The sequence below is a fragment of the Lipotes vexillifer genome, unplaced genomic scaffold (genome assembly GCF_000442215.2).
Source record: "Lipotes vexillifer unplaced genomic scaffold, Lipotes_vexillifer_v1.1 scaffold639, whole genome shotgun sequence".
In the NCBI taxonomy this organism is placed as follows: Eukaryota; Metazoa; Chordata; class Mammalia; order Artiodactyla; family Lipotidae; genus Lipotes; species Lipotes vexillifer.
In genome coordinates this window covers 3,492,412-3,505,493 of record NW_006786377.1, presented here as the reverse complement: position 1 = coordinate 3,505,493, position 13,082 = coordinate 3,492,412, and the positions used below count along the sequence as shown (strand labels likewise).

At 45.1% G+C, this 13,082-nt stretch overlaps 1 protein-coding gene across 1 annotated transcript in view; it reads right to left on the bottom strand.

Annotated features, from left to right (window-relative positions):
- Positions 1-10,300, bottom strand: part of LRP11 (LDL receptor related protein 11) — a 44,051-nt gene extending 33,751 nt beyond the window's left edge. The window contains exons 1-2 of the mRNA XM_007458751.1: positions 9,666-10,300; positions 4,673-4,830 (exon numbers count right to left, since the gene is read on the bottom strand). Coding sequence (XP_007458813.1) covers positions 4,673-4,830; positions 9,666-10,296 — 789 coding nt within the window. The 5' untranslated portion in view covers positions 10,297-10,300. The remainder of the gene's footprint in view (positions 1-4,672; positions 4,831-9,665) is intronic.
- Positions 10,301-13,082: the final 2,782 nt, after the last annotated feature.

The following is a 13,082-nucleotide window of genomic DNA, read 5'->3' as shown; positions in this document are numbered from 1 at the left end:
TCCCTATGACGAAAAGCCAGTATTCTTCTTTCTATTTATGTTACTTGCCCAGAAAACCTTTTCTCTAAGGCTCAGTTTTAAAATACTACGTTAATGTGTTGAGGGTGGTCTAAAAAGGAGACTAATTGGGAGATGAAATATAGACCATCCGTCTCATGGAACTTGGGTTTTATCAAGAAGGACCCATGTTTCTGTTTGCTCAAGACAGCCTCACTTTATCTCTGTGGTCCTGGTGTAATTATTAATACCACCTCCTTTCACTCCCAAACATGTTTCAGTGTGGATGATAATACACCTATCTGTTTTTAAAAATTAAGTGTGTACAGCAGGCACACCAATGTGCAACTGGTTTTAAGTTAATAATGAAGTTATTGGTGTAAACAATATCCATCCTTTAGTAAGCTTCCATTACACATGGTATTCTCAAATAGTTTAGTTAAATTTTCCACATCTGATGAATGGAAATCAATGTACAGATTTATGAATTTCAGATCTCCCTGAACGTCCTCATACTGTTATCATGTTCCTAAATGTCATATTTTACATTCTGACTTCAGATTTAAATGTATTATGTTATGAAACTCAGTGACATCTAATGGACTACCTGAAAAATGTGTCTTCTTACATTTAAGAATGTATTATAGATTAATACCCAGTTAAATAGACGTAGAATATCCTGTTAGAGGGCAGAAAATATATGACTTTAAAATCAGAACCTCTTGGGAATTCCCTGGTTGTCCAGTAGTTAGGACTCGGCGCTTTCACTGAGGAGGCCTGGGTTCAATCTCTGGTTGGGGAGCTAAGATAGAGCAAGCTGCTGGGTGTGGCCAAAGAGAAAAAAAAAAAATCAGAACCTCTTGGCTCTGACCAATCATCTCTCTTATTCATTTTCTTCATAAATGAGGAAACCAAGTCAGAACATGAGCTTTCCCATATGTTTAGTCGATTTAAAGTGCTTGGTACTGGGACTTCCCTGGAGGTCCAGTGGTTAAGGCTCTGTGCTGCCAATGCAGGGGGTGCAGGTTAGATCCCTGCTCTGGGAACTAAGATCCCACATGCCACGTGGCCAAAAAAATTTTTTAAAAAAGTGCTTAGTACAGTACTGGACACACACTAGATGCTAAAAAAGGTTAGCAATTAATTTTATCATAATTAAGCTGGCAGCATATTCCTCTTAGGGTGAGAACCTCATTCATTTTTGTTTTTTGAATACCTGAATGGGTCATTTGGATGTGAAAGGATAGTCCTACAACCTGGTCTTAAAGTATCCCAAAACAAAGGGAGGGCTGACTATTCTACCACCAAAGATGAGAGAAGGGGGTGAGGACCCTGTAGACAGTGGAGAAAAGGGGAGAGGGGAGGGCTCAAGAAGGGGTTGGGATAGGCACTCAGCAGAAAGCCTGACCAATGAGAGTTGAGTTAACTTTGGGGGCATTCATGAATGTACACCATTATAAGACAGTTGCAGTTTGATAGCAAATGACTCCCCTATTGCAGACTTTGTCACTTAGATGTTGGCTTTATAGCTTTAGGTCTATCTGCCATCGCCGTTATACACTTGGCTGGGGAATTAGTCGACACTTTCCTCTTTTTTTTTTTTCCCCTCGACCCCGCCGGTAGGCATGCAGGATCTTAGTTCCTCCGACCAAGGATCGAACTCATGTCCCCTGAAGTGGAAGTGCGGAGTCTTAACCACTGGACCACCAGGGAAGTCCCACACATTTTCCTCTTGATGGCATCATAGTCAGCCCTAAAAGTCTATAAGAAATGGCTAATCTTGTTACTTCTTTATAAATATCTTCAATAAATTAAATACTGAATCATCAGCATTATTTTTATTCAGCATTTATATACATAATTTATTGTTTACAGAGTAAAGCCTTCAGTAGCAACTATGAAAAGCTAGATGATAATAGAGACAGATTTGCAGCTGCTTGAACAAATATATCCCACGAGTGCCAATTAATTAATTGTCAGCATCCATCTCAAGGGAACTCTCATAGCAGGCTGATCCATGGCTTGCCCAGGCACCTTTCCTGATCATTCTCAGTTCTCAAGAGATTTCAGTAAAGATACATTAATTTTGCAGCCGACACAATGCACAGAAGAATAATAAATATGATGGATGACACACAAAGTTAAAAATTATTTCTATTGTAGCTGAAAACCCAAACACTGAGATATAAGAAGGGTAAACATAAAGTCTTGCACTCAGGTTCAGTAAATCAATTATACAAACACAGGATGGGGGAGGCCATCACGACAGCAGTTCATGTAGCAAGATGAAGCAGGTTTTAGGTGATCCTGCTAATGGAAAACAACATGAACCGATGGTGTGAAGCAGCTACTAAGGTAGTTTATGTAAATGAATCTTCATTAATAGAAGTGAGACAATGTCTGGATCACAGGATGTAATAGTCTGTGTCAGGAAGAACCACGGTTTATGTATGGGTTTCAATTAGGGGTGTCAGATTTTAAGAAGGGCATGGATGAATCTGAGAAAATCCAAAAAAGGCTGATGGTGGACAGTCTAAAACTCAATTCATATGAGGAACATCTGAAAGAATTGAGAGTGTTTAGTTCTGAGAAGACCATCCCAAGTGGTGACACTCATTTAAAAAAAAAAAAAAAACTTTAATGGCTGACACACAGAAAAAAAGATGTGTTCAGCGCTTTTCCAAAAAGAAGATTCAACACCAGTGCATAGAAGTAACACCCCACTGGCCCAACAATTAGAGCTGATTAAAGATGTCATGCAACGTGATATGAAATAATGAGCTTTCATCTCTGGAAATACCAGGCAGAGACTGGATGACCACTGCAAGGGATGTGAAAGCAGGAGCTCTTGTATGGATAGGAGGCTGGGTAAGATGCTGATCGAGGGTCTGGTCCAGTTCTAAGACTGCCTAATCATTGGGTAAGGCAGTGTGTTTAGTCTTGAGGGACTCGCTGATTATTGTTCTTGTCTTTGTCCCAAGAAAACAGAAGTCAGTGCTTCCGCACAGAGGGAAGAGCCTGTCAGGACACAGGCAGGAGAAGACAGACAACTACAAGCCAAGGAGGGAGGCCTTAGAAGAAACCAACCCTGCAGCCACCTTGATCTTGGACTTCTAGCCTCTAGAACTGTGAGAAATTTCTGTTGTTTAAGCCACCCAGTCTGTGGTACTTTGTTATACGGCAGCCCTGGCAAAGCAACACAGATTTTCCCCACCTCCTCTGACTGAAGTGATTTGGATGAAGTTTATCTGCCTAAGCCAGGAAATACTACAAAGGGTCCTGGCAGGGTTAATAAAAAGCCACTTTCCTCACGACTCAAGACTCCCTGTGTTGATACGGCAATTCCACTTCCGGGTATTTATCCAAAGGAAACAAAAACACTAATTCGAAATGATATATGCACTCCCATGTTCACTGCAGCCTTATTTACAATAGCCAAGATATGGCAACAACCTAAATGTCTATCAACGGATAAATGGATAAAGAAGATATGGTGTGTAAAGAGAAGGAGATCTTGCCATTTGCAACAGCATGGATGGGCCATGAGGGCATTAGGCTAAGTGAGATAAGACGGAGAAAGACAAATACTGTATGAGCTTATGCTTATTATGGAACAGACTGGTGGTTGTCAGAGGCATGGGGTAAGGGACAGGTGAAAGAGGTCAAAAGTCACAAATTTCCTGTTATAAAATAAATAAGTCATGGGATATGATGTACAGCATGGTGATTACAGTTAATAACACTTTTGTTATATTTGAAAGTTGCTAAGAGAGTAGATCTTAACAGTCCTCATCACAGGAAAAAAAACTGTAACTATGTGTGCTGACAGATGTTGACTAGACTTACTGTGGTGATCATTTCACCAGATATATACATATATCAAGTCACTGTGCTATATACCTGAAACTCATATAATGTTACATGTCAATTGTATCTTAATTGTGTACAGGCAGCCACTGGGTAAGTGGCTCATTCCCATCGGCAGCAATTCCAGCCCAGACAAGCCTGATGAAAATCAGTGAGGAGCACCTGAATAGGAGCCCTTGACTCCAAACCCCACCTCACTTAATTAACTCAACTATCTCAGGCAGGCCTAACGCGAGGTAAGATGGTTGCTCTCTGCATCATGTGAAGAATAAGTTCATTCTATTGTTATTTTCCTCTTTATGCTCCTTTCGTATTTTTCAAATTTTCTACTTGGATTTGAACTGAAAAAAGAAGACATAAAAATTTTTTTTTTAAAGTAATCTGAGTCAACAAAACAAAGCATGAGTCTTTTTCCTTGAAGCATTTTTGTGTTCTGGAGAAGTCAACAAAAAAGCAGCCAAGAACGAGGGTTAGTTTCAAACCACATGGTCAGGGAATTCCCTGGTGGTCCAGTGGTTAGAACTCCATGCACTCACTTGCAGAGGGCCCAGGTTGGATTCCTGGTTGGGGAACTAAGACCCCACAAGCCACGAGGCTCAGCCAAAAAATAAATAAATAAAAACACATGGTCAGGATCACTGTTAACTCAGTAGAAAAGTAAATTCATATAATATAACATTTTTTCAACAATCATTTTTATGCTTTCTCCATTTTGCACTTCTGCCAACTTACAGACATTTGGGGAACCTAAGTAGAAAGACCACTGCACTGAAACACTAGTTTTCATTACACTTACGACATGAATTACCTTCATGTCCACTGACGGGTCACCCTGCAGCAGTGTCCACTCATACTGGACGATGGCGTGGTCGTCTGTGCTCTCACGGCCATCCAGAATCACTCCATCTGTGGGCAGATGCAAAACAACATCTTGCCCGGCCTTGCTAAGTGGAGGCTCGTCCTTTTCTGTGAAAGAAAATAAATAATTCACAAGACATATGTTCCCTATATTTTTTCTAATTTATTGAGAGGTAACTTGTTTGCTAGAATAGATGTAGTCCAGCAAAGAACTGCCAAGAGGATGTATAGTAACTGAAAGTTATTTTCATTGTAATGTAATAAATTAAATTTGAAAAGTTAAGGCAGGTTCTTGGATTCACACAAAACTCACATAGAAATTTTTTGGAATCCAATTTTTCATCTAGGAAAACACAAGAGGTTCACAGTTTCTAACTAGTTTTTATAAGAGAAGCCGGCACAGAGTTTGAGATATCCTAAAATAGCGAACGAGTTACCTTTTGTTCTTCATGGTACTAAATTTAAGGCTCACGGTGTTCACTAAATATTAATATGTGACTGACAGCTGCTCCATTGGTGACTGATAGAAGCCATTAGATATAGAAAATATTTCTAAGAGCAGAACTGTGAATACTTTAACGGATTTAAGCATCTTATTAGTATGCTTACGCAAATGCACATATATTTTAAAGAAATACCGTTTTAAGTAAACAAACTAAAATACACCTATATGATATAAACAGCAGTGATACTAATAATATATTTTAGGTCCTCAATGATTTTTTTTTAAATGTTGTTTTTAATTTTTCTTTTTTTTTTTTTTGACCTTCCACTACAGTTTCATACTCTCTTAATTTTTTAATTAAAAAAAATTTTTTGGGCTGCACCACGCAGCATGCAGGATCTTAGTTCCCCGACCAGGGATTGAACCTGTGCCCCTGCAGTGGGAGCGTGGAATTCTGACCACTGGACCGCCAGTGAAGTCCTGGGCCCTTGAAGATTTAACCAAGAAAGATTTAAGGTGGAAAAATCAGGTAAGTTCTGAAATATCCCACATATTATAAAACTAATTAATCCTGGCCCTCCTGGAAGAAAAAAATAATCGCGTTAGTCATTTATTGATACTTTTCTTTAGGTAAGCTTAAAGATATGATCTATGAACACAGTGAAATCCTCACATCCTCTAAATTCGTCACTGTATTTGAAATAATAGAGCTATATTTCCTCCTCAGTTCAAGTCCAGGCAAAGCTGGCTTAAGCCGGAAACAGGTCTTAAAAAAAAACAAATGACTAGAGGAGGAAAGGAGTGTGCTATCATTCAAAAAATCTGACTTGCCGATGAAGAACAAGATTAAATGTAACTTGGAATTTTTGTTATAAAAATGTAACAAGCCAATGTTAAGTACTATGGAAACACTGATTTCTTCTGAAGACTAAGCACACTTGGCAAGATCCACAGAGGCGAAATAAAACTCATACCAATTTTGGGCTTCCCTGGTGGCGCAGTGGTTGAGAGTCCGCCTGCCGATGCAGGGGACACGGGTTCGTGCCCCAGTCCGGGAGGATCCCACATGCCGCGGAGCGGCTGGGCCCGTGAGCCATGGCCACTGAGCCTGCGCGTCCGGAGCCTGTGCTCCGCAACGGGAGAGGCCACAACAGTGAGAGGCCCGCGTAACGCAAAAAAAAAAAAAAAAAAAACTCATACCAATTTTGACGGAGCATATCAAGGCGGCATTTTATACAGAGAAGTATACCGTTAGCTACGCTGATTTACAACATGCTGCTCTGACCAACGCCTTAACGGCAAGGAAGAGGTCTGGCATCTGGGTCTTGCTGCGTGGATACAAATGATACAGGCGAGGCTGAGGATATGGAAGTAGGGCCAGACTAAGGGAAGAGGCTTAGATACTACAGGTCAAAATCCATCTTGAGTTTTCTGTTGGCTTTTGTGGTCTTTTTTCTTCCATTGTGTGTTTTTCTTAATTGCGACACGTTAGGAAAAAATGATTCACAACCCCAATATGATTATCATCATTTCTGGTGTGTACTCTTTGTCTTTCTCCATCTGAGCTGCTGATAATAATAATTAATAGTTACCATTTGTTGGGTGATTTCTTTGCACCAGGCACCATGCTTAGTGTTTTGAGCCGTAAAGTCACTGAACTTTCACAAGTCTCTGAGGTAGTGTTGTCATCTGCATCATACTCATGAGGAAACTAGGGTCAGATTGGCTAACTTAGTTGCCTAAGGCCACACAAGTGATAAATTTGTCAGTTCAGATGTCAGCCCAGATCTGTCAAACTGAAAGGTTCTGTCCTTCCCACTATACTTTGGGGGCACTGGATGTGTATTCTGGTTACAGTAAATATAAAGTTACATTCTGAATTTAACCTACTAATTTATTTTCTAGTTTTGATATTTATTCATATATTGCCTGTGTCACTACATAAACTTCACAGTTGTCATTTTGATTCCCTAACCTCTACTACTGGACATTTTGTTACCAATTTTTTTCACCATAATAAATAATGCTATAATAAACCTTTTTCCTCATACTTTTTCTTTAGCATGGATCATTTTCCTAAAAAAATGCCACCTTTAGAATTCACAAAGCATGTCCAGCCTTGATCGTCATGACGGCCCGGCTGGAAGGCAAGGCAAGCACTCAAGTCCTAAGAGGATGAACAGGGACCTCATGCAGAAGAGCTGGCTCTCAAACCCAGGTTTCAGGACCTCAAGTCCCCAGCCCTGATCTTTGCATGCAACCGCAGGCAGATTCTGCCATTTCAACACACCTCTCTAAGCATCCTCCACTCCTTCGCACATTCTTCCATCATCCCCTGCAGCCACCTCGTCAGTCCCACCCTGGAAACCCAACCAAGGGCATCTCTGCCTCCAGGCGGCCCAATGCTGCTGGAGAAAAACATTCCACCTGGCCCAGAACACAGCTCACAATGCACAGCTCCACAACTTAGGTGCCACGAGACCCTCGGGCAGGTTACTTCCTCTCACCAAGCCTTCCAGTACGCTGAGGATTATGGAAGAACCTAGATTTGGGGTGCTGTGAGGACAGAGTGAGTTCACTTGTCTAAGGAGCTTGTTAATAGTGCTTCCCATCAAACAATGAACATCAGCAACAAACAGGGCTGATGGGGTCCACTATAGACGTGTGCTGTCCCATCCCACCTGGCCCTCCACCATTTCTTCACGATCTTCTTATTCACCTCAAGTGCACCCCTAACAAATTCTCTGCAAGAGCTTCTCTAAACCATTTTCACGCTCCTTTGGCCTTAAAGTACACATGCTCACAAGATTCAGGAAAACAAAAAACACTCGAGAAGGAAAAACTTAGTCTCAGAAGCACAGAGAACTTCAGGTTAAGAATCTGGGCAGCGAAAACACAGGACATTTGGGTGGGGTAACGTTTGCCCTACCTGCAGGCAGCTTCTTGGCGCACTGGGCTAAGAAGCACCTTTCCATGTGTCCATACTACTGGAGATCCAAAGAACTGTGAGCAAGGCAGTTCTTTTCCAGAATAAGGACCAAGCCCAGTGGTCATCTGTGTGTACCTCTGAACGTCTACAAAACTGAATTCCTAGACAAACTTGCCCCAGGGAAGGGAAGGCCAAAAAAAACAAAGTAGAAGAAAAAATGATTCAGAGACTTCTACAGTAAACTAAAGTTTCTTTCTCCCACGGGCATACTCTTTCCTTGTTTAATTTCCTTTTGGTTTCCCCTGGCTTATAATAAAGCTCTCCTTGGCAATGTTGGTTTCTTCCAGATGTGCAGTGAGAAAAAAGGGAAAGGGATTTTGTTTCTTTGGTGCTGGGACTTTTGAGTCCCTGCTTGGGCAGAGGACGGATGTGTGTGTTAACACCCATGGGCGGGCTCAGAGATGCTGGTGAGGGTCCAGGTGAAAGTGCCTCCTGCCTCCACTTCGGGGAGAAAACTTTGGGGTCCTTCCCAGTGTCTGCCTCAAGGCTGAGCAGTTGCAGGGTGACCTTTGATGTTCATTCCCCTGGAGGTGGGAAGGGAGGTGGGCCATTGTGGACACAGATTTCCAGACCCTTCTCTTTGGACCTGAAGGTCATGAAGACTCCAGAGGCTATGCCCCTCTAATCTTGCTATGGTTTCACTCTTGTGCTATCATAAAGCAAACAGCAACAGAGTGCAATCAAACACTCGGAGCTGACCACAGCTAGGCCCAATCAAGGTTTTGTTCCCTCAGGGACCTTAATCTCCAACTGCTACATTTTTTTTTTTTTTTGCCCTGTTTTGGTCTTCTCATTCTGAGCATCCCCAGAAAGTAAAACCATCAAATGAAAAGCATCATTTTTAGCTCCTTTTCAAAAGTGAGGTGCCTTAAACTTTGTTTTCGAAAAATCAAGTCCCTTCTTTTACCTCTTTAAAAAAGAGAACCATAGTTCATGGGAATCAGCTGGACCCACTTCAAAATAACCTGACACATTTCTCTTCCTATTTTTATCTGATGAAAGCAACTTTAGCTGGAATCATGAATCCTGAGAGCCAAGCTAGGAAATAAGGGTGTGCTATGAGCAATCCGGCAGCTAATTAGATTTTGCCCTTGTAATTCCTGACACAAACCATGCCTTCCTCATAAGAACCTCTGAGGTTCAAACAGACTTTTTTCCCCCTGAACTTTTCTCCTCCACTAAATCGAATTTCTGCGAATGCTTTCAGATACGCACACCTCCCTAAGCTTAGAAAAATTCCACAAGCAGCTCATCATGCCCGCTTCTGCTCAATCTACTGGGCTTTCTCAGAAACCATCCCTAGGATGGGAAATCAAAGCCACTCTTCTGGATGCCCGCAACTAAGTCAGTTACGTTAACTTGGATCTAGGGTGTTTCATTTCTGACTTGACTGAGAAGGGCCCAGCGGCCCTGCCTAGGCGGGTCTCCCAGATGCAGCCACCAACAGGTGCAAGGGCAGCGACAGCAGGACCCAAGCGGCCCGGCCCCGGCCTCCAGGGGCGTGCTTACCCGGCTGCGGCGAGGCCCGGGTGGTGGCCGGGGCGCCAGCTTCCAGGCCTTCCTGCTCGCCCTCTGGGACGCGGCTGAGGCTGTAGCTGCTGTAGCCGCGGTGCAGTGCGAACTTGCACACGCTGCGGCCGCGCGCCGTGCAGTTGAAGAGGTAGCAGCCGAGCGCGGCGGCCCGGGGCGCGGGCCGGCGGGGCAGCTCCACCACGGCCACGGAGCAGCGCGGCTCGAGGCAGCAGGCCTCCAGGCACTGCCGCCAGTCCTGCACGGCAGCCGGCGCACTCAGGAAGCTGGCGCCGGCCGCGATGGAGTCCTTGGTGCGGATGATGGCGTCCGGCATGGCGCTGTAGCCGCCGCCGCCACCTGGGCAGCCTTCCTGGGGGCCGCCGCCCGCGCGCACTTCCAGCTCCAGCGCCTCCTGCGGCCGTTCCTGCTGCAGCTGCCGGCGGAACTCCTCCAGCAGCTGCTCCACTCCCGAGAGCTGCGAGTGCAGCTCGGACAGCGGCGCGGAGGGCGACCCCACCGCGCGGCCGCTGGGCAGCCACAAGCACAGCAGCAGCAGCCCGCGCAGCGCCGGGAGCCGTGGCGACCGCCTGAGCCCGGAGCCCGCGCTCCCCCGGGCGGCGGAGGCCATAGCGGTCGGCGGCGGAGGAAGCGAGCCGAGGCGGGGCCGCAGAGAGCGAGGGAAGCGGGGGAGCGCGGGCCCTGTGGCCCTCCTGAGCCGCCGCAGCGGGCGCTAGGCCCCAGCGCCTCAAAGCCTGGCCTCCCCGGGGTCCAGCTGCGTCCCCGAGGCCGCGGGCGCTCGGTCACCGGCGGGCGCCGCAGCAGCTGGAGGCATTGCCGGCCCGGCCCGGCCCCGCCCCTCGTCCTTTCCCGGGGCTTCTGGGCGCCCCGGCGACGCTCTGCCCCGAGCCGTCGCGAGCTCCGCGAGGATGAGGCAGCCTGGACGAAAATCACCAGCCGGTGATGAAACGCGGCCGCGGGAGGCGGGGCGCATCAAGCCCCGCCCAGGCACCCCCGCCCGGCCCTCCCTTCGCTCGCAGGGACCCCGCCCACACCCGCCTGTTTTGCAGACCCAGAAAGTAGCCTGGTAGGCGGGTAGCGGCCCCTGAGCTGGGCTCTGCGCCCGGTGCCCTCTGCATCTGCGCGGGGCTCGTGTCTAAGCGCGGCAGGCTTTATTAACCAGCCAGACCTGCTCAGTTGTCAGCTCAAAGGGGTACGGACACCTGGGGAGAAGGGGAGGAGGGGTCTCCACAAATCCGTGTGACCTCAGGGCCGGCTCTAGCGAAGGGACATGCGCAGCTGGGGAACTACCAGGCACCACGTTCAGTCCTTCACCTCCGGCGCCCCTGATCATTTCCATCTTAGGTCCCCAAAATGCACTTGGGTAACAGAAGGCGGGCAGTGCTGTGGGAAAATACACAACTAGTAGTCCCATTCACTCAGTTTTCCACAAACTTAACTAGAAATCTGAACACAGTCGCTTATGGGGACCTGATGAGTTCACTCTACAGCGTGAGCAGAGGCCTTCAGCTGAGGTCTTGTAAGATCTAGAGGAATCGTGTTTTACGTTTAAGGTATACGAAAACGTCCCATCCAGGGAAGGCTGCACCTGAGAGTTCTAGCTACCCGTGAGCAGCTTCTGCATCTTGTTTCTGAGTCCGTTTCTACTGACTTATTTTTCTCACGATTATAAATCACATTTCCTTCTTTTTAGCACATCCAGAATTTTTTGTTTTTTAGAAACTTGAACATTGTGAATTTTACATTTAAAAATGTCTGTAATTTGTAGGAGGGTAAGAATAAATAACTGGATTGGAAAATAGCAGTTTCTCCTATACCTTTTATTTTCACAGATGACATTTAGGAACCCATTGTTTTCAGGTCCAGAACAGAGTAGGAGGTGAAATTAGAAGGTAAAAATAGAAAAAAAGAAAAAAAAATTAACCTAGTATTTCTTGCCATTCCACGAAAAGGAGAAATTTTCAAGTTTTTGTGGGTGTGTATTTGAGTGATTCTGAGGCTGAAAAAAAATGATCTCTTAGCCCTAAAGGCTGTGTCTGGGGTGCAGCGCTTGAGGCTGCAGGTTCTTCCACTGTGAGATGTTTACCCCACACTGACTGCAGCCACTTCCAGGTGCCCTGGATGTCATGTAAATTCCATTTTTGCTTAGACCTCAGAGCTTGAGAAAGCTTGTTAGGAGGAGAAATTTTCACATATGATAAGAATGGTCCCAGAAGGTATCATCAAACCTTCTAAAAACTGGTTATTATTATAATTATTAGTATTAAAAATAAACATGTATCATGCTATGATATAATATTAACTAACGATTGTATATGATCTCCCAGTTTGCAAACACTTCCATACACATATCACGCAGCCTTCACAAAGCTGTTAGATGGACAGGTGACCTCACTCCTGTCTTAGGGACAGTGAAGGAGAGTCAGCACCGAGTGGGACCCAGCTCACCTGCTCCACGGGGGGAGTACGAAGGGGAGGACGGGACCGCATTGCTCAGGGGCATCATGTCCAAGCCCTTCAAGCACCAAGAAAGTTTCCCCAGCTTGCTAACTTCACAGACTTTTTGAGAAAAGTGGAAATGACTTAATGTGTTGTGTTTTTTTTTTACCATTAAGAGTGGTAATTTCTGGGGTGCGAGATGGGAGCAGTGGAGCGTTCACTTTCTTACTTTATAAGACTTTGTATCGGTGGAATTTTTTACCATGATGTGATAAAGGAAATCGTGTGTCTCTAAGTGCTAATTCTTTCTCCCTTCAGTTTTTTGGAAATAGAATATCTTTGATTTGAAAGCCTAAATGTCAAAACCTTATGAATGGACAGAAGACTTTTTATGTGAGGATACAAATGTCAGGACTGTGATCTGAATAGGTGGAGATGTGTCTCTGTTTCATAAGATCATTAAGAGTACAAGTGCAGCAAATTGAGGTTTGCACATTATATGTCAATTTACTGAAGGTTGGAACGAGATCATCATCCTAGTGACTGTCTTAAATGCTTTACAGGCAATAAGCTAAACTAGTGCATGTAAAATCCTTACAAGGGCATCTGACACGTGGAAGATGCTCAATAAATGATTATTATTTCTTGTTCCACCTTTTAATTTTACAGGAAAAAAACCAGGCCCCACAGAAATAAGGGAGTTTCCACAAGATTAGAAGATGTGCAACCAGCTGAAGCCTAAGTCTCCTACAACCTGCCAGTCCAGCAGTCATTACATTAAGATTCCTTCCCGTCCTCACCCCCTTCACGGCATCTGCTCTGCCTGCATCCCTGGAGGGGCAGCCCCAGCTTCCAGGTGACCCAGCCTGTCCACTGCTGATGGAACTGTAATGAACACCTGGCCTGAGCCCAGCCATCGACCCTGTCTCCCAGGAACACAGAACATAGAATCGAGGA